The 22,348-nt window shown below is 37.2% G+C and overlaps 1 protein-coding gene across 3 annotated transcripts in view; it reads left to right on the top strand.

The window, feature by feature from the left end:
- The window catches only part of DNAJC10 (DnaJ heat shock protein family (Hsp40) member C10), a 55,597-nt gene extending 38,187 nt beyond the window's left edge, over positions 1-17,410 (top strand). For 2 of the 3 annotated variants that reach the window (XM_025404117.1, XM_025404118.1), the window contains 5 exons: positions 973-1,026; positions 1,296-1,443; positions 4,976-5,095; positions 13,600-13,704; positions 15,421-17,410. In XM_025404117.1, coding sequence (XP_025259902.1) covers positions 973-1,026; positions 1,296-1,443; positions 4,976-5,095; positions 13,600-13,704; positions 15,421-15,432 — 439 coding nt within the window. In that variant the 3' untranslated portion in view covers positions 15,433-17,410. Of the gene's footprint in view, positions 1-972; positions 1,027-1,295; positions 1,444-4,975; positions 5,096-13,599; positions 13,967-15,420 lie in introns of those variants that run through there. The other variant, XM_025404116.1, reaches the window with a different exon arrangement.
- Positions 17,411-22,348: the final 4,938 nt, after the last annotated feature.

Consider the following 22,348-nt stretch of genomic DNA (forward strand, 5'->3'; position numbering starts at 1 on the left):
TATTATAATTATTTAATTATACACTTAACAGTTAAGTTACCTGAACAAAATAAAAGTTAACCCAACAAATATTTATTGGGAGCCTAGTACGTAAAGATAGTGTGTTAATGAGCACTTCAGAAGATGAAAAGAGAGTACTGAACAGTCTCAATGTGCATAAAGCTTATAGTCTAGACAAAAAGATAAGGAAAGGAAGAGCTAACATTTATTAAGTCCTTATTTGGTTTCAGGTACTATATTAGATACTTTACTCACCTTATTTCCAATAATCCTCACATATACTTTGTGAACTAGGAATTACTGCCCTTCCTACTATTACAGAGAAGTAAACTGTGATTCTCAGCCCTTAGAATCCAAGGTCTAGAAGTTATCTAAGGCTTAGATAACTTCCCCAAGTCACACAGTTGTTAAGTTGAAGCTGGGGTTTGAACCCAAGTCTGTCTCAGCACCCATGCTGTTTCCACAACACCATGTGGTGTTTCAGGTAGAAAACGGAAGTGTAAGGTACATATGATGAATGTTATTAAACAAGTAAAATTGAACCATGGATTTCAAGGGAGGAAAGGATCTCAACTATGAGGAAATTATGAAAGGCTGCATTTTGTAGGTAGTTTTTGACATGTGTCTTTAAAAATCGGTAGGAATTTAACAGACAGTAATAACTTGAATAAAGATTCAGAAACTAAAACCGTGGACATTCTGAGTTTTGCAGTTCCCATAGGTCTACAGGAGATGTCCAGTAGGTAGCTAGACATTCTGGGCTGTCTGGGACACAAAGATACCAAGACTAGAGAAAAATACATTTGTGAGGCCTTGTAAACAGAATTTGTAGCTAGGAATATCTGAGAAGAGAGATGCCAGATGAAATCAATCAGTATAACTTGTTTTTTAAATTGCTACAATAAGATTGTTTTCTGAATACATCCAATAATAGATAATCCTATTTACAACTGACGTTTTTTCTTCTCTCAGCAGTTACAATGGTTGGAATAGGGATGCTTATTCCCTGAGAATCTGGGGTCTAGGGTGAGTAATTAAAATGTATGTCATTGTATAAAATAGATTCAAAGCTATTTACCCCCCTTTTATGTCAATAGTTAAATTTACTATGGGTTAAGGTTCTAGCCTTTTAAATTACTTAGTAAAGGATTATATTAACCAAGATGGTACTATACTTTATTACGTTGCCATTCCTTGACATCATTTTTAACTTAGAAAGTATTACAATATTACTACATTTTAGATGTTTGCTTTGGTTTTATATAATGAAAAATGATTTTGATCCTTTGCCACAGATTTTTACCTCAAGTATCCACAGATCTAACACCTCAGACTTTCAGTGAAAAAGTTCTACAAGGGAAAAATCATTGGGTGATTGATTTCTATGCTCCTTGGTGTGGACCTTGCCAGAATTTTGCTCCAGAGTTTGAGCTCTTGGCTAGGGTGAGTCTTACCTGTCTTAAATAAGTTGTAACAACGTTCGTGTTTAGTAATTAGATAAAACATTGTAAATACATAATTTTTAGGTTTTTTTCTTAAATGTTTCCTCTGAATTTAAAAATAACTATTATATTTCTATGATTATAATCATTGTAGTAGATTTCCTCTTTCTTTGTTAAAGCTTTTAGCTAACATCTTCTCTATCTTGGTAGACATCATCATCTACTAACCATAAAAGCCAGAAACTTCTCTTTCTTCTCCCTTTTGTCTATTTCCTCTTCCCCACCCAAGTACTCTGTTGCCTTCCAGGCAGTCACTAGATTCTGTCAGTTTTATCTCCTAAATGTCTTTCAAATGTCATTTCTTATTCATTTCTGCTGCTAACCTGTTTATTCAACCCTTTATCATCTGTTGTCTAGACTTAACCATATTTGCCTTTTAAGTACAGTCTTCCCTTGGTATACTCAGGGGATTGGTTCCAGGAACCCCCATTCCATACCAAAATCTGTTCATGCTCAGGCCTCACAGTGGGTTGTATGCAGGGTTTCACATCCTATGAATATTATATTTTCCATCTGCAATTGCTTAGAAAAAAAAAATTCCCAGTTCAAGCAGTTCAACACAGTTCAAGCCTTTGTTGTTCAAGACTGTCAGTCTACCTTTGTCAGTGCTGCCCTGGTGATCTTCTAAAATATTTCCCTCTCTGGCTCACTAAGTTTCTCAATATGCATACATTGACTTCAGGTATCTGATATGAGCTCTATCTCTATTGTCCACCTCACACCTTAGATTCCAGTATAACAGAGTACTCCAGGTTCTCTGAACATGTATCCTTATTTACATGCCACCCCCTCTCTCTAAAATGCTCTGTCCTTACCTTGGTCATCTGTATTTTTTCTCCTCTTCCTACAAAACTTAGCTCTGATGGCACTGCTCTATTCTCTGCCCTTCTCAGTTAATCATTGTCACCTGGATATGTTATCAGTGTACTGATACAATGCATATTATTTATTTATTTATTATTACTTGAAAGATTTTAAATTTGACCGGAAATAAAAGGAGCTGAATACTAATGGAAATATTTAGTTGTAGCAATTTTGGGTTTTGGTTGGTTGGTTGGTTTTGGTTTGGTTTTTTTTTTCGATATAGCATTGTCCATCTTCCTTTGAAAATGGCTGTCTCTTCCTGAGGGCAAAGTCCATGTTTTATTTATTTTTATATCCCCGGGGCCTAACTCAGTAAATGCTTATATAAAATTAAACTGAATATGTACCCTCAATGTAGTCTGAGTTTTTAGTGTTTCTTTCTGTCATAACAGTCTTATTAGTGACCTAATCCAGGTTGATAGCTTTCTTGCCTCCATAACTCAAGGAACTCTTGCCACTAGTGTTGGTATAAAACATTCAGCTAGAATGAGAAAGTCAGTGCCAGTTCCACCAGTTCACACTAAAGCTTAGCATCCCAGACCATGGGAATTTTTTAGCAGAGGGATTTTAAGTCTTACTAGCTATGAAAGATTATTTTTGTTATTAGCTGGTGCATCAGATAAGAGGTTTATTCTTTCCATTTATTCTAATCTTCTTATGCTTCCTTCTGTAATAATTGTGTTTTACTTCATTTCTCATGTGCTAAAAACTGTACTTAATTATAAACTTTGTAGTGCAACTCTGCATTATATCTAGTAGAAAATTATTAAACATGAAAAAGACCACTCATTCAACAAATTTTAAGTACCACGTGAAAAGCAATTATGCTAAGTAGTAGGGCCATATAACTCCAGATGAAAGAAAAGGAAGATGAAAAGGAAGAAATTCCATGTCTTTAAGGAGATTTTAATCTAGTGAAAAGAGAAAATGGAAATAAATATAAGTAATACAAGATAGTTGCTACAGTAAAATTAGAATGAAGCTGGAACATGGACAGAAGAGTGTCAGTGATGCCAGAGAAATATGTTTAGAGCACCAAAAACAGTATGGTGCCATCTCATAAGTAGTTGGAAATACAAGTAAGCACATACACAAACATTTTGTAAATGACATAGAAACTTATGAAAATAACATTCCTACATTTTTCTTACTTTCAGTATGCAAGTATGTGTGTGTGTGTGTGTGTGTGTCTGCCTACATGCTTGTGCCCTAACACAAGTTAGTCTTTATATTAGTATACCCCTGCCTTGGGGACGAAACTAGAGGCAGCAAAGATGTTTTAATTGTCCTGAAGTGAGAGGTGATAACTTTAACCAGGATTAGGGCAGTGATGATAGAAAGAAGGGGACAAATACAAAAGAGAGATGAGAATAAATAGTATTGAATGTGATAGATGAAGGATAGAGAGGAGTCTGGATAAGCCTAATTTCTGGCTTGAAGTGAATGAATAGGACAGGAGGAAGAGTGGGTTCAGGGGACATGCTGTGTTTGGGTGCTTATGCAGCATTCACCCAAAGCAGGCCAGTTTGTAGTTAGCTATGAAATCGAAGAGAGTGATTGGGGTACATTAGCATATAGATATGGAAAACCACCCTGGGCAGCTGTTCACAGTGAAAAGATTGTTGATCAAAGATGGAACTCTAATAACTTGAGGGGCAGGTGAAGCAGATCCTCGTGCTGGAAAAAGGAAGAACAGTCAGAGGGGTAAGAAAGCCAAGAGAGAGTAGTGATAAATGCTAAAAAAGAAATAAGAAAAGAAAGGAGTGGTCAGCCTCGCACAGTCCTTCTGAGATTGTTAAACAGATTACTTCCATCAGTTTTGAGCCAGGAGTTGAGGTGGAAGTCACCATTGTAGATGCTTAAGTTAACTATTTTAATAAATTGATTACCAGTTGTTTAAAAAAAAAAAAAAAAAAAAGAGTGGTCAGCAGTAAACATCAGTTGCCCAATAAGATCAAAAAGTGCCCAGTTTGGTCAAGCGGTCACTGGTGAACTTACAGCAGTTTCAGTGGAGGGAGCAGTAAGCACAGAAGCCAGACTAAAATGTTGCCAAATAAGCAGACAGTGGGGAAGCAGTGAAAGAGTAGACTGCTGCTCAGGAAAAAAAGAGAGAGCATGAGAAGCACGATGGCAGAGGAGCTGTAATCCAGGAAGGAATCCTTTCGTGATTATATACATCTTCACTGGAGAATATGCATTCTGACAGGGAGGGACTGGAGAATACAGATGGAGTAGTCAGCCTTCACAAGACAAACAGTCCCCAAAGAGTCCTACCACAGCACACCCCCAGTGAAAGGAGAAAAAGATAGAAACAGAAACACATTTATGGTATGATGTGCCAGTTGTGGGTGGCAGGAAGTTGAGACATTTCAGGATAAAGCCACTCAGTTTTCTTGATAAGGCAAAGGAGGGTTTATTTGCTGTTGGAGAGGTGGTGCTAGGTGAATAGGGGCTTAAAGGGATAATGTGGAAATAATCTTGTTTGAGTTGGAAGAATTAAAGTTTTTTAAATAAATTCTTAGATGCAAAATGTTTTATATCCTATTGCTTTGTTGTTGCCAAAATAGTTTATGCCAAACAAAATGACAAACCATATTTTTCTTTTTCAGATGATTAAAGGAAAAGTGAAAGCCGGAAAAGTAGACTGTCAGGCGTATGCTCAGACATGCCAGAAAGCTGGTATCAGAGCCTATCCAACTGTTAAATTTTATTTCTACGAAAGAGCAAAGGTATGTCCAGACTTTCCTCTCTTCCTTCCCTTAGTAGGCCAAGCTCAAAAGATGTGTTTTAGTCTGAGTAATGTTTTTTTCTATTTTCTGCTTCCTGTCATTTTTTTTATATTATTACATATTACTGATAAAAGTTTTTAAAATTTACGTGTATACCAAGCGTTCTTAAAAGGTTTTTTTGTCTCATGGTTGATACAGATTCAATTGCCTTAATATTTTTATACTAATTAATAGAAAAATACTAGAAAGAGACAAAAAAAGTATTATTCATTATTATCTTTGGGTGCTGGAATTCAAGGTAATTTTCTACTTCCTGTGAAAGGTTATGGTGACTGTTGAGGTCACTAAGAATACTCTATAATACACACTGCTGCTTGGAATAATATTTCCTTACTATATTTCTATTCAGTATACTTTTTACTGAATAAGTTTCAAAGTAATGAGCTTACTTTGTGGGGAGGAAAGAATGATAAAGTATTTGCCATCCACTCATGTTTTCTGTTAAAACATTAAAAATACATAATTTCAAATATTTTCATGCTTTTTATGCAGCGCTTACAGCTTGCACTGAACACCAAGAATGAGTTCTCAGACAATTCCAGCCGAAGGGGAGCCCGCCCCAGCATCCATCCACCAAGTATTTATTGAAAGGGCTTGTTAAACCACAAACATCCACTAGATGGCTTTTTTGAGGTCCGGTCGTGAGACACCCGTGACCTTGTAAAAGCGCTCAAACTGCGTTCTCAGGAGGCTGTTTTCAGCATTCCTTATCACACCACACCCTCCGCTCCCTGTCCTGTTTTCAGGGTCAAGGAGTTTCATTCTTATGCACAAATAACATACACACAGTGCCCCAGTGTTTTTCCATGCCCCGACCTCAAATGCCATGTACATAAGTTTGAATATGTTGCCGTGCGCCCCCCCACATTTTGAGGGAGAATTAGGTTTAGATCTGATGTTATTTATTGGTAGTGATATTTTAAGATGAGTAGGGCTAAATTAAGAAATTGGATGATGAGGCCAGGCGCGGTGGCTCAAGCCTGTAATCCCAGCACTTTGGGAGGCCGAGGCGGGCGGATCACGAGGTCAGGAGATCGAGACCATCCTGGCTAACATGGTGAAACCCCGTCTCTACTAAAAATACAAAAAACTAGCCGGGCGTGGTGGTGGGCGCCTGTAGTCCCAGCTACTCGGAGGCTGAGGCAGGAGAATGGCCTGAACCTGGGAGGCGGAGCTTGCAGTGAGCCGAGATCGCGCCACTGCACTCCAGCCTGGGTGACACAGCGCGAGACTCCGTCTCAAAAAAAAAAAAAAAAAAAAAAAAGAAATTGGATGATGAATTTCAGAAATCTAGAATTGCCACACATCTAGATTTTTCAGTGAATGTTTTTGATTTGTCAATAATCTGTCTCTGTCTTCAGAACAATCTAGAGCAAGCAGAACTTGATGGAGGTGAGAGGCAGCTTAATACCAGAGCCTGAGTCTTCATTTCTTTGAATCAACAGCTCTGTTTCTCAGTTTTCAAAACAGCTGAGAGATGGGTGACATAAATAGGAGTCTTCTTCAGATAATATCAGAGAAGCATCAATTTGATGATCAGTCACAAGAGTTAACCATACCATAGACAGAGCTGTTTGAAAAGATGTTGCCATGTGTCCAGAGAAGTCTAGGGGACAAAGTTTGGAACCAAACATCCCTGTCCAAATTGAAATACAAGGGTGGCATTCAGCCATTGAGGCCAGACAGGAAGACCAAAGCAGAATAATGGTTGGAGTAGAGTGTCAAATGAAACTGTTGTTTAAGAATCCAGGTGGGCAGTTGACACACAAAACAAAATCCTAGCATGTAGTTGGAGATTAGGGTTCACACCAAGATTAAGACAACAGGTGGCCCCAGAAGCAAATAAGCAGGTCAGGTTATATTGACCTGTTCCTTCCCTGCTTTTCAGTCGCCTTCCTGCTGTGCGCAGATGAAAACTAGGAGATATATGTTGCCTTCCATTATTGTTGTTGGTCATGGTTGGCAGTGCTTATGACTGTATTAGAGTGGAATGAGTTCAGTCCTCTGGGAACATCTTTGGTTTGTTTTTGTTTTAATTTAAGTTCTAGGGTACATCTGCACAATGTGCAGGTTTGATAGGTATGCATGCACCATGTTGGTTTGCTGCACCCATCAACTCATCATTTACATTAGGTATTTCTCCTAATGCTATCCCTCCCCCAGCCCCCAGCCCCCAGCCCCCCGACAGGCCTCAGTATATGATGTTCCCTGCCCTGTGTCCAAGTGATCTCATTGTTCAATTCCCACCTGTGAGTGAGAACATGCAGTGTTTGGTTTTCTGTCCTTGTGATAGTTTGCTGAGAATGATGGTTTCCAGCTACATTCACGTCCCTGTAAAGGACATGAACTCATCGTTTATTTATGGCTGCGTAGTATTCCATGGTGTATATGTGCCACATTATCTTAATCCAGTCTATCATTGATGTACTTTTGGGTTGGTTCCAAGTCTTTGCTATTGTGAATACTGCTGCAGTAAACATACGTGTGCATGTATCTATAGTAGCATGATTTATAATACTTTGGGTATATACCCAGTAATGGGATTGCTGGGTCAAATGGTAATTCTAGTTCTAGATCCTTGAGGAATCACCACACTGTCTTCCACAATGGTTGAACTAACTTACACTCCCACCAACAATGTAAAAGCGTTCCTATTTCTCCACATCCTGTCCAACATCTGTTGTTTCCTGACTTTTTAATGATTGCCATTCTAACTGGTGTGAGATGATATCTCATTGTGGTTTTGATTTGCATTTCTCTGATGACCAGTGATGATGAGCATTTTTTCATGTGTCTGTTGGCTGTATAGATGTCTTCTTTTGAGAAGTGTCTGTTCATATCCTTTGCCCACTTTTTGATGGGGTTTTTTTAATTGTAAATTTGAGTTCTTTGTAGATTCTGGATATTAGCGCTTTGTCAAATGGGTAGATTGCAAAAATTTTCTCCCATTCTGTAAGTTGCCTCTTCACTCTGATCATAGTTTCTTTGGCCATGCAGAAGCTCTTTTGTTTAATTAGATCCCATTTGTCTATTTTGGCTTTTGTTGTCTTTGCTTTTGTTGTTTTAGTCATGAAGTCCTTTCCCATGCCTATGTCCTGAATGGTATTGCCTAGGTTTTCTTCTAGGGTTTTTACGGTTTTAGGTCTTACGTTTAAGTCTTTAATCGATCTTGAATTAATTTTTGTATAAGGTGTAAGGAAGGGATCCAGTTTCAGCTCTCTGCATATGGCTAGCCAGTTTTCCCAGCACCATTTATTAAATAGGGTATCCTTTCCCCATTGCTTGTTTTTGTCAGGTTTGTCAAAGATCAGATGGTTGTAGATGTGTGGTGTTATTTCTGAGGCCTCTGTTCTGTTCTATTGGTCTATATCTCTGTTTTGGTACCAGTACCATGCTGTTTTGATTACTGTAGCCTTGTAGTATAGTTTGAAGAAAGGTAGCATGATGCCTCCAGCTTTGTTCTTTTTGCTTGGGATTGTCTCGGCAATGCAGACTCTTTTTTGGTTCCATATGAACTTTACAGTAGTTTTTTCCAATTCTGTGAAGAAAGTCATTTTCTTGATGGGGATGGCATTGAATCTATAAATTACTTTGGGCAGTATGGCCATTTTCATGCTATTGATTCTTCCTATCCAGGAGCATGGAATATTCTTCCATTTGTTTGTGTCCTCTTTTATTTCATTTCTTTTATTTCGTTGAGCAGTGGTTTGTAGTTCTCCTTGAAGAGGTCCTTCCCATCCCTTGTAAGTTGGTTTCCTAGGTGTTTTATTCTCTTTGTAGCAAGTGTGAATGGGAGTTCACTCATGATTTGGCTCTGTGTTTTTCTGTTAATGGTGTATAGGAATGCTTGTGATTTTTGCACATTGATTTTGTATCCTGAGACTTTGCTGAAGTTGCTTATCAGCTTAAGGAGATTTTGGGCTGAGATGATGGTGTCTTCCAAATATACAATCATCTCATCTGCAAACAGGGACAATTTGATTTCCTCATTTCCTAATTGAATACCCTTTATTTCTTTCTCTTGCCTGATTGCCCTGGATAGAACTTCCAGTACATAAGGAGTGGTGAAAGAGGGCATCCTTGTCTTGTGCCGGTTTTCAAAAGGCATGCTTCCAGCTTTTGTGGGTTTGTCATAAATATCTATTATTTTGAGATACGTTCATCAATACCTAGTTTATTGAGAGTTTTTAGCATGAAGGGCTGTTGAATTTTTTTGAAGGCCTTTTCTGCATCTATTGAGATAATCATGTGGTTTTTGTCTTTGGTTTTGTTTATATGATGGATTACATTTATTGATTTGCGTATGTTGAACCAGCCTTGCATCCCAGGTATGAAGCTGACTTGATCGTAGTGGATAAGCTTTTTGATGTGCTGCTGGATTTGGTTTGCCAGTGCTTTATAGAGAATTTTCGCATCGATGTTCATCGGGGATATTGGTATAAAATTCCCTTTTTTTGTTTTGTCTCTGCCAGCCTTTGGTATCAGGATGATGTTGGCCTCAAAATGAGTTAGGGAGGATTCCCTCTTTTTCTGTTGATTGGAATAGTTTCAGAAGGAATGGTACCAGCTCTTCCTTGTACCTCTGGTAGAATTCAGCTGTGAATCCTTCTGGTCTTGGACTTTTTTTGATTGGTAGGCTATTAATTATTGCCTCAATTTCAGAGCCTGTTATTGGTCTATTCAGAAATTCAGCTTCTTCCTGGTTTAGTTTTGGGAGTATGTATGTGTCCAGAAATTTTTCCGTTTCTTCTAGATTTTGAAGTTTATTTGCATAGAGCTGTTTATAGTATTCTCTGATGGTAGTTTGTATTTCTGTGGGTTCACTGGTAATATCCCCTCTGTCATTTTTTATTGTGTCTATTTGATTCTTCTCTCTTTTCTTGTTTATTAGGCTTGTTTGCAGCCTATCAATTTTGTTGATCTTTTCAAAAAATCAGCTCCTGGATTGATTTTTTTTGTTTGTTTGTTTTGTTTTTGAAGGGTTTTTTGTGTCTCTATCTCTCTCATTTCTGCTCTGATCTTAGTTATTTCTTGCCTTCTGCTAGCTTTTGAATTTGTTTGCTCTTGCTTCTCTAGTTCTTTTAATTGTGATGTTAGGGTGTTGATTTTAGATCTTTCCTCATTTCTCCTGTGGGCATTTAGTGCTATAAATGTCCCTCTAAACACTGCTTTAGCTGCATCCCAGAGATTCTGGTACGCTGTTTCTTTGTTCTCATTGGTTTCAAAGAACATCTTTATTCCTGCCTTGATTTCGTTATTTACCCAGTAGTCATTCAGGAGCAAGTTGTTCAGTTTCCATGTAATTGCAGTTTTGAGTGAGTTTCTTAATCCTGAGTTCTCATTTGATTGCACTGTGGTCTGAGAGACAATTTGTTGTGATCTCTGTTCTTTTACATTTGCTGAGGAGTGCTTTACTTCCAGTTATATGGTCAATTTTAGAATAAGTGCAATGTGGTGCTGAGAAGAATGTATATTCTGTTGATTTGGGGAGGTGAGTTATCTAGATGTCTATTAGGTCTGCTTGTTGCAGAGCTGAGTTCAAGTCCTGGATATCCTTGTTAACATTCTGTCTCATTGATCTAATATTGACAGTGGGGTGTTAAAGTCTCCCCTTATTATTGTGTGGGAGTCTAAGTCTCTTTGTAGGTCTCTAAGGACTTGCTTTATTAATTTTGGTGCATATATATTTAGGATCATTATCTCTTCTTGTGGACTTGATCTCTTTACCATTATGTAATGACCTTGTCTCTTTTTATCTTTGTTGGTTTAAACTATGTTTTATCAGAGACTAGGATTGCAACCCTGCTTTTTTTTTTTTTTTTTTTTTTTTTTTTTGCTTTCCATTTGCTTGGTAGATCTTCCTCCATCCCTTTATTTTGAGCCTATGTGCATCTTTGCACGTGAGATGGGTCTCCTGAATACAGCACACTGATGGGTCCTGACTCTTTATCCAATTTTTCAGCCTGTGTCTTTTAATTGGGGCGTTTAGCCCATTTACATTTAAGGTTAATATTGTTATGTGTGAATTTGATCCTGTCACTATGATATTAGCTGGGTATTTTGCCTGTTAAGTGGTGCAGTTTCTTCATAACATCGATGGTCTTTACCATTTGGCATGTTTTTGCAGTGACTGGTACCAGTTGTTTCTTTCTAAGTTTAGTGCTTCCTTCAGGAGCTCTTGTGAGGCAGACCTGGTGGTGACAACATCAGCATTTGCTTGTCTGTAAAGGATTTTATTTCTCCTTCACTTATGGAGCTTAGTTTGGCTGGATATGAAATTCTGGGTTGAAAATTCTTTTAAGATTGTTGAATATTGGTCCCCAGTCTCTTCTGGCTTGTAGGGTTTCTGCCGAGAGATCTGCTATTAGTCTGATGGGCTTCCCTTTGAGGGTAACTCGACCTTTCTCTCTGCCTGCCCTTAACATTTTTTCCATCATTTCAACGTTGGTGGATCTGATAATTACGTGTCTTGGGGTTGCTCGTCTTGAGGAGTATCTTTGTGGTGTTCTCTGTTTTTCCCAAATTTGAATGTTGGCCTGCCTTGCTAGGTTGAGGATAATATCCTGAAGAGTGTTTTCCACCTTGGTGCCATTCTCCCCATCACTTTCAGGTACACTAATCAAATGTAGATTTGGTCTTTTCACATAGTCCCATATTTCTTGGAGGCTTTGTTCATTTCTTTTTACTCTCTTTTCTCTAACCTTGTCTTTTTGCTTTATTTCATTAATTTGATCTTCAATCACTGATACCCTTTCTTCCACTTGCTCGAATCGGCTGTTGAAGCTTGTGCATGCATTATGAAGTTCTCGTGCCATGATTTTCAACTCCATCAAGTTGTTTAAGCTCTTCTCTATGCTGTTTATTCTAGTTAGCCGTTCATCTAATCTTTTTTCAAGGTTTTTAGCTTCCTTGCAATGGGTTCAAACATCCTCCTTTAGCTCAGAGAAGTTTGTTATTACCGACCTTCTAAAGCCTACTTCTGTCAACTCATCAAAGTCATTCTCCATCCAGCTTTGTTCCGTTGCCAGCAAGAAGCTGCGATCCTTTGAAGGAGAAGAGGCGCTCTGATTTTTAGAATGTTTAGCTTTTCTGCCCTGGTTTCTCCCCATCTTTGTGGTTTTATCTACCTTTGGTCTTTGATGTTGGTGACCTACAGATGGGGTTTTAGTGTAGATGACCTTTTTGTTGATGTTGATGATATTCCTTTCTCTTTGTTAGTTTTCCTTCTAAGTCAGGTCCCTCAACTGCAGGTCTGTTGGAGTTTGCTGGAGGTCCACTCCAGACCCTGTTTACCTGGGTATCACCAGCGGAGGCTGTAGAACAGCAAATATTGCTGCCTGCTCCTTCCTCCAGAAGCTTTGTCCCAGAGGGGCAGCCGCCTATATGAGGTGTCTGTTGGCCCCTACTGGGAGGTATCTCCCAGTTGGGTTACACAGGGGTCAGGGACCCACTTGAAGAGGTAGTCTGTCCATTCTCAGAGCTCAAACGCCGTGCTGGGAGAACCACTGCTCTCTTCAGAGCTATCAGACAGGGACATTTAAGTCTGCAGAAGTTATCTGCTGCCTTTTGTTCAGCTATGCCCTGACTACAGAGGTGGAGTCTAGATGCAATAGGCCTTGTTGAGCTGCAGTGGGCTCTGCCCAGTTGGAGCTTCCCCGTCTGCTTTGTTTACCTACTCAAGCCTCAGCAATGGTGGATGCCCCTCCCCCAGCTAGGCTACTGCCTCGCAGTTCAATCTCAGACTGCTGCGCTAGCAGTGAGCAAGGCTTCATGGGCGTGGGACCTGCCAAGCCAGGTGCAGGAGAGAATCTCCTTGTCTGCCTATTGCTAAGACCTTGGGAAAAGTGCAGTATTTGGGCGGGAGGGTCCCGTTTTTCCAGGTCGTCTGTCATGGCTTCCCTTGGCTAGGAAAGGGAAATCCCCCAACCCCTTGCACTTCCCTTGTGAGACAACACCTCCCACCCCAAGCCCACTTCAGCTCGCCCTCTATGGGCTTCACCCACTGTCCAACCAGTCCCAGTGAGATGAACCAGGTACCTCAGTTGGAAATGCAGAAATCACCTGTCTTCTGCATCAATCACACTGGGAGCTGCAGACCAGAGCTGTTCCTACTTGGCCATCTTGGAATGCCCTCTCACACTTTCTCCAGGAACATGTGTTCTTGCACGGTTTTGATGTTTTGGGGCTTTTGGAGTCAGGGATGCTTTTTTTTTTAACAAAGAACAGTTTCATGTTTCCATGACACTATTATTAATATTTATTTTAGGTACATTATGGGTTAACTGTTTTTGCAGCATTATTTCCTTGAAGAGAAGAAATTTGAATTTCAAACACTTCAAGTTTTGGAACAAAAGAACTTGAAAGCATATTTAATCAAGTTTCTTAGGTGGAATTGTTATGTTTTGATTAAATACTTAAAAGATAACAAGTGTTTTTAATTTTAGAGAAATTTTCAAGAAGAGCAGATAAATACCAGAGATGCAAAAGCAATCGCTGCCTTAATAAATGAAAAATTGGAAACTCTTCAAAATCAAGGCAAGAGGAATAAGGTATGGACTAAGCCTAGAGTTGACTTTGGCAAAAGTTAGCAAAATTTATTTTTCCTATACATTACATGTATCCAGAGGCAAGCAAAATGAGGCATCAAAAAATAGTAAGATAGCTAAAAATTCTACTTTGGGAAATAGGACAATCAAAATGTAGCCTAGACACTGAAGTGCTTTTAGAAATTTGGACAAGTAAAACCACTTAACAAAAAATAGTGACTGTGGTCCATGCAAAAACATGTATACAAAAATTTTAGTGGTATCATTCATAATAGCGAAAAAGAACGAAACCAAATGTCTGTCAACTAACAGATAAACGAAATGTGGTGTATCCATACAATAGAATATTTTCAGCCATAAAAGGAATGAAGTACTGATCTATGCTACAACGTGGATGAACTTTGGAAAATGTTTAGTGAATGAAGCCAGTCACAAAGACCAAATATTATATAATACTATTGATGTAAAATATCTAGAATAATCCGTAGAGACAGAACGTAGATTAATGGTTGCCTGGGGCTGAAGTGGAGTGGAATAGAAAAGAGCGCAAATTGGGTAACTGCTAATGGGTAGTAAGGAGTTTATTTTGGGAATACGGAAAATATTTTAAAATTAGATTGCAATGACAGTTGGACAACTCTGAATATGCCAAAAACCACTAAACTCCTTTAAATGTGGGAATTTTATAGTATGTGAAATATATCTCAACAAAGCGTAAAAAAAAAATAGTGACTATAGCCATAAATTATTTAAATTTTGTTCAAACGTAAATAAAGCATTGAATTGTTAGGAATAAATATACTGGAGCCTCATAACACGTTTTGGATAGCAAATTTTCTTTTGTTCTTGGTGTAATCAGAATGTATTGAAACCCATATTTCTCCTGGCCCCTCTTTGAATCTTTAATCTGTCAAGAAGCAGCACAACCTTTTTCCTGTTACTCTTCAGAAGGCAGTTCAGTTTTACCTTTTTCAAATCCATGTTACTGTAGGTCATACTTAAAAACAGAACAAAGAGTCTATGAATGTTGTAGTGCTTTTAAAATGGAATTTAATACAATCACATGAGGTATCTTGGATTCTTTCCCTGTGAGGCGAAAGGAGGACAAAATAGCTCAGCCTCTGGAAAGGGATAGAGAAGTCTGGCTTTATAGCACCATATTAGACTATAGGTTCTACTGTAATCCAGTTCAAACTGCAGACCCCAATAGACAAAGCCTTACAATAACCTACTTCAAGAATATTCTTTACCAATCTGAAATTTGTACAAATCTGAAATAGGAAAGAGTTATGATTCTGTATTTTCTTGGTTCCACAGAACAAACATATTTTTCTAGTGTTTTACCATATTAGTTTTCTCAAGATATTTTATTTTGAAAGGTATAACTTTTATCGTGTTAAATATTTGAAATTTAAAAATTGTCATAATCTAGAATATCATACCTGAAATTAAGTTAAAGAGCTTACTGAATATGCTTGAAATTATGTAAACCTATATAGTTAGTAATATCTGCTGTGGGCAGGTGAGAACTAGGAGATACTCTTTTCTTTTTTATTGTTATGTTTTGGCAAAGTATATTTCATGTCATGATCCATTAAACAAGAATATTGAGTATTTCTGAAAATAAAGTGTTGGTTAGTTTGTGGTGTTTTACCTTATTTTTAACATTGCAAACTCATACTTTCTCCTTTCTCTATTGCCTTTACATTATTATTATAGGATGAACTTTGATAATGTTGAAGATGAAGAAAAAATTTAAAAGAAATTCTGACAGATGACATCAGAAGACACCTATTTAGAATGTTACATTTATGATGGGAATGAATGAACATTATCTTAGACTTGCAGTTGTACTGCCAGAATTATCTACAGCACTGGTATAAAAGAAGGGTCCGCAAACTTTTTCTGTAAAGGGCCGGATTATAAATATTTTAGACTTTGCAGGCTATATGGTTCACACATGAGGACAAGAATGGAGTCGTCATGTATTCTTCTCTGTTATTTGCTTTTAACAACTCTTTAAAAAATATAAAAACCATTCTTAGCTCAGAGCCATACAAAAGTAGGCCAGATTCAGTCCATGGACTATAGATTGCTGTCCCTCTCTACGGACTTATGTTTCAGGTGGCTGGCTTGAACATGAGTCTGCTGTGCTATTATCTACATAAATGTCTAAGTTGTATAAAGCGCACTTTCCCTTCATGTTTTTTGGCTGGTCTGAAAAGAGGTAACTTGGTTTTTGGTCACTTGTTCTCCTAAAAATGCTATCCCTGACTATATATTTATATTATGTTTTAAAAACACTCATGATGTGGCACAGTAAACATACCCTGTTATGCTATATTATTATGAAGAGATTCTTCATTGTTTTCTTTCCTTCTCAAAGGTTGAAAAAATGTTTTTAATTTTTCACAGCTGAGAAACAGTGCAGCAGTATATGTGCACACAGTAAGTACACAAATTTGAGCAACAGTAAGTGCACAAATTCTGTAGATTGCTGTATCATCCAGGAAAACCTGAGGGAAAAAAATTATAGCAATTATCTGGGCATTGTAGAGTATCCTAAATATGTTATCAAGTATTTAGAGTTCTATATTTTAAAGATATATGTGTTCATGTATTTTCTGAAACTGCTTTCATAGAAATTTTCCCACTGATAGTTGATTTTTGAGGCATCTAATATTTACATATTTGCCTTCTGAACTTTGTTTTGACCTGTATCCTTTATTTACATTGGGTTTTTCTTTCATAGTTTTGGTTTTTCACTCCTGTCCAGTCTATTTATCATTCAAATAGGAAAAATTACTTCACAGGGTTGTTTTACTGTAGCTCATAATGATACTGTAGTTATTCCAGTTACTAGTTTACTGTCAGAGGGCTGCCTTTTTCAGATAAATATTGACATAATAACTGAAGTTATTTTTATAAGAAAATCAAGTATATAAATCTAGGAAAGGGATCTTTTAGTTTCTATGTTGTTTAGACTCAGAGAATCACAAATTTGTCAGTAACATGTAGTTGTTTAGTTATATTTGGAGTGTACAGAATGGTAAAAATTCCAATCAATCAAAAGAGGTCAATGAATTAAAAGGCTTGCAATTTTTTCAAAAACCTGTTAAAATATGCTTTATTGTGTTTGGAAGAGTTTTCTTTTTTTTCTTTTCAATATCACTTTATCCTGCTTGCCAGTATTTCCTCATAAAGGTTATTATAGCCATAATTAATATTAAAATAGACTTTGTTCTTCATATTCTCCCATCTTTTTCTCTACTGTATACTCAACTCTGTCTGGATTCTGCTGTATGCCTATGGGCATATATGGAACAGTCACCACTTCTCACACTTAACACCAGCTTTTTGAATTATGATCAGTAAAGGCAAGAGCCTTTCATTCTCAAATGTTTAAATCCTAGAAGTTCTACAAATTTGGCTTGTTTCTACAAGAATCCCAAAATGGAATGCCTAAAGAAGTCTTACTTGAAATATTTACTAAAATGTACTGGTTATGTGCATATCACCACACTGGACACTGAGGAGTGTACAAAAGGAATCTAAGACATGGTCCCCATCTCCCAACTGTCTGTAATTCACAATTTTGTCACTGAGCTCATAGGGTACTTACATTACTACCTATAAATGTTTCCTACACTTGTTAGTTGAGAAATACTTTAGGCAGTAAATAAAATAGTAAATATTATGTGTCCTATAATTTGACCTAAGCTATGTGCCTTTGGAATCAGCTCTAAGCCAGGGCCCCCTAGTAGTCATGTTAAGTAACATGTATCATAAAGTGATACACATCAAGGTTATCTTATACAGTCATAACAGTATTACTGAGTCTTTCAAAAATAGCTGGCAGATTGAGCTTTTAATGGCTGTATTGATGCAGTAGATAGAGCACCTCTAAGGAGTACCAGGTATAATGTGCCAATTTCTCTGAGCAACACCATTTTTGTGTGCAGCTGACCCTGTGTAACAAGTTATCAATTTTAGCTGACCAAAGCACATTCTATCACACAGCCAGCTTTGGAAATTTGGTCCATTTAAAGTATGTGGCTTACAGCCAGGTATGGTGGTGTACACCTGTTGTCCCATCTACTTGAGAGGCCGAGACAGGAGGAATTGCTTGGGCTTAGGATTTCGAATCCAGCCTGGGCAACATAGCAAGACGCCATCTCAAATAAATTGTGTTTTGGGCATTAATGATGTTTGTCCATTCTAGTTTCTCAAATTTTATTTAGGTCATTCATAGCTTTTTTTTTTTAAAGGTATATGATTAAGATAAAGGAAAAGTAAAATGAAATGGTTATTTAATAACATTTTACATTCTCAAAATTTTCTTTAAATTTACTCTTTGTTTTCTGATAGTGCTCAAAGTGGGAATTTTTTTAGAAGTACGGTTATCAAAAAAACGTTTCCTATGGGACACACATTTCAAAGATGTTTAGTACAATAAAATTTTTAGCATTTTTAAGTTAGTTGAATAGAATTTTTGTGTAATATTTAGTCTAGTATTAGTCCTTAAATCTGCCAACAAAACCAGATAGATGTCTTAAATTAGGGACATTTCTTCCATTGTGACTGTTAAGAAATAATACAAAGATTAAATTAACAAAATACATTTTTAATTTTTATACCTATAGAATAAAAATTGATAATGAAGATGAAAAGTAAATAGCCTTTCTGATAATATTCTACTTTACACACATACTGAAAACTTACATATACCCAAATTCTTCTAGTGAAGAAGTTTGTAATATGGTTTGGGTATTTGTCCGCTCCAAATCTCATGTTGAAATACGATCCCCAATATTGGATGTGGGGTCTGATTGGAGGTGTTTGGGTGATGGGGGCTGATCCCTCATAAATGGCTTTGTGCCTTCCCCAGTGGTAATGAGTGAGTTCCTGCTGTGTTTGTTCCTGCAAGAGCTGGTTATTAAAAGGAACCTGGCACCACCACCTCCTCTCTTTCTCGCTCCCTCTCTGTGTGACATGCTTACTCCCCCTGTGCCTTCTGCCATGAGTAAAAGCTCCCTGAGACCTCACCAGAAGCTGAGCAGATGCTGGTGCCATGTTTTTATAGCCTGCAGAACTGCAAGTCAAATAAACCTTTTCTTTATAAGGTAACCAGTCCCAGGTATTCCTTCATTGCAACGCAAAACAGACTAATACAGTTTCTTTTAAGTAAGAATTACAAAATTTAGGCCAATGACCAAGCTGAGTATAAATCACTAATCATACACAAAAATGTGTTTCACTGGCTTGAGTCATTTTTCTATTTAACACTGAATTTACACTTAGATTCTTGTACTGTCACTGAGTACCTTTGTGAACAGCTAGGTATATTTTGTGAATAGTAACAAGCCAAAAATATAGCCAAAGTCTCATGCCAAACTGGTCTACATCAATATGGACTCCATAAATGCATCTTTCAACCACTTGATTGCATTAAGTAGTCATTTGAGTGCATCACCTAGTGGCCTGTGGTCCTGAAAGTTAGTCATCATCCCCAAAAAGGTGTAAATTAACTACTGATAGACAATCTTCATTAAACAATTGCTATTTCCTTTTTTGTTTGTTTGTTTTTTTTTTAATACTTTAAGTTCTGAGATACATGTGCAGAATGTGCAGGTTTGTTACATAGGTATACATGTGCCATGGTGGTTTGCTGCACCCTCAATCTGTCGTCTACGTTAGGTATTTCTCCTAATGCTATCCTTCCCCTTGCCCCCTGCCCTGCCGACAGGCCCCAGTGTGTGATATTCCCCTCCCTGTGTCCATATGTTCTCATTGTTCAACTCCCACTTAGGAGTGACAACATGCAGTGTTTGGTTTTCTGTTTCTGTGTTAGTTTGCTGACAATGATGCTTTCCAGCTTCATCCATGTCCCTGCAAAGGACATTAAAGTCATCCTTTTTATGGCTGCATAGTATTCCATGGTGTGTGTGCCAGTTTCTTTATCCAGTCTAACATTGATGGGCATTTGGGTTGGTTCCAAGTCTTTCCTATTGTGAATAGTGCTCCAATAAACATACGTGTGCATGTGTCTTTATAGTAAAATGATTTATAATGCTTTGGGTATATACCCAGTAATGGGATTGCTGGGTCAAATGGTATTTCTAGTTCTAGATCCTTGAGGAATTGCCACACTGTCTTCCACAATGGTTGAACTAATTTACACTCCCACTAACAGTGTAAAAGCGTTCCTGTTTCTCCACATCCTCTCCAGCATCTGTTGTTTCCTGACTTTTTAATGATCTTCATTCTAACTGATATGAGATGGTATCTCATTGTGTTTTTGATTTGCATTTCTCTAATGACCAGTGATGATGAGCTTTCTTTCATATCTTTGTTGGCCACCTAAATGTCTTCTTTTGAGAAGTGTCTGTTCATATCCTTTGCCCACTTTTAATGGGATTTTTTTCTTGTATATTTAAGTTCCTTGTGGATTCTGGATATTAGCCTTTTGTCAGATGGATACATAGCAAAAATTTTCTCCCATTCTGTAAGTTGCGTGTTCACTCTGATCATAGTTTCTTTTGCTGTGCAGAAGCTCTTTTGTTTAATTAGATCACATTTGTCTATTTTGGCTTTTGTTGCCATTGCTTTTGTTGTTTTAGTCATGAAGTCTTTGCCCATGCCTATGTCCTGAATGGTATTGCCTAGGTTTTCTTCTAGGGTTTTTATGGTTTCAGATCTTACATTTAAGTCTTTAATCCATCTTGAGTTAATTTTTGTATAAGGGATAAGGAAGGGGTTCAGTTTCAGTTTTCTACATATGGCTAGCCTATTTTCCCAACATCATTTATTAAATAGGGCATCATTTCCCCGTTGCTTGTTTTTGTCAGGTTTGTCAAAGATCACATGGTTGTAGATGTGTGGTGTTATTTCTGAGGCCTGTGTTCTGTTCCATTGGTCTATGTATCCGTTTTGGTACCACTACCATGCTGTTTTGGTTACTGTAGCCTTGTAGTATAGTTCGTTCTTTTTGCTTAGGATTGTCTTGGCTATATGGGCTCTTTGTTGGTTCCATATGAAATTTAAAGTAGTTTTTTCTAATTCTGTGAAGAAAGTCAATGGTAGCTTGATGGGAATAGCATTGAATCTATAAATTACTTTGGGCAGTATGGCCATTTCACGATATTTGATTCTTCCTATCCATGAGCATGGAATGTTTTTCCATTTGTTTCTATCCTCTCTCATTTCCGTGAGCAGTGATGTGTAGTTCTCCTTGAAGAGGTCCTTCACATCCCTTGTAAGTTGTATTCCTAGGTATTTTATTCTCTTTGTAGCAGTTGTGAATGGGAGTTCACTCATGATTTGGCTCTCTGTCTATTATTGGTGTATAGGAATGCTTGTGATTTTTGCACATTAATTTTGTATCCTGAGACTTTGCTGAAGTTGCTTATCAGCTTAAGGAGTTTTTGGGCTGAGATGATGGGGTTTTCTAAATATACAATCATGTCATCTGCAAAGAGAGATACTTTGACTTCCTCTCTTCCTGTTTGAATACCCTTTATTTCTTTCTCTTGCCTGATTGCCCTGGCCAGAACTTCCAATACATAAGGAGTGGTGAGAGGGGGCATCCTTGTCTTGTGCCAGTTTTCAAAAGGCATGCTTCCAGCTTTTGCCCATGCAGTATGATATTGGCTGTGGGTTTGTCATAAATATCTATTATTTTGAGATACGTTCCATCAATATCTAGTTTTTTGAGTGTTTTTAGCATGAAAGGGTGTTGAATTTTATCGAAGGCCTTTTCTGCATCTATTGAGATAATCATGTTTTTGTCATAACTGCTATTTCAAATGTTTGGAGGAAGTAAAATGTCTTTAAAAGAATAAGTGTTGATTTTTGGAAAATATGAAATTGGAAACTTAGAAAACTTGGAATTCTAAGTGGCTGTTTATATTACCAAATGGTAAAACATTGGCTAACTAAAACATCGTTCTGAAGCCAATAAACTAGCAAAAAGCCCCACCTATGCATTGAAATATCTTTCTCAGGTCATTAGATAAAGTATATGGCACTAAGGCAAAAAATACATATACACACACACATAAAATATTTCAGTAGCCACTGCCAACTGAAAGTAATAAAATGAAACAATTTGTTGGCTTTAGTGTATTTAGGAAAAATCATTTATTTACAAGACATCTTCCCTTTCTTCAGTTATCATGAAAATTATGAAGGTAAGGTAAAGTCTGTACCATTTTTCCTCTATTTTTGAGAAGCCTTAGATTTATATTGTCTGTAACTTAGCTTTCTTCTTTTATATTTTAACTATACTTTCTATTTTGTGACAGGAGTGAAAAGGTTTTTAATGATTTTAAACATGTTTATATTTATTTTTCAGACTCGGAACAGCAGTATCTCATGTTTTACTATAAAAACTTGGGGATATTACTTGAAGATCAGCTATATTGTTATTTTTAGTATCTTAGCAATTCATCTGTCAGTAATCACCAAAGAACTCAGGAATGAATAACGTGATATATCAAAAGGCCTATAATCTCAATCATCATGTTAAGACTTTGGAAAGTTAACTTGTATTAATTAACTAATTGTAAATTAATCCTATCAAGTTAATTTGTAATAAATTCAAGATGCAAAATGAAAACCTATTTCACTACAGGAATTAAGTAAACTT

This window comes from Theropithecus gelada, chromosome 12 (genome assembly GCF_003255815.1).
Source record: "Theropithecus gelada isolate Dixy chromosome 12, Tgel_1.0, whole genome shotgun sequence".
NCBI classification, from domain to species: Eukaryota; Metazoa; Chordata; class Mammalia; order Primates; family Cercopithecidae; genus Theropithecus; species Theropithecus gelada.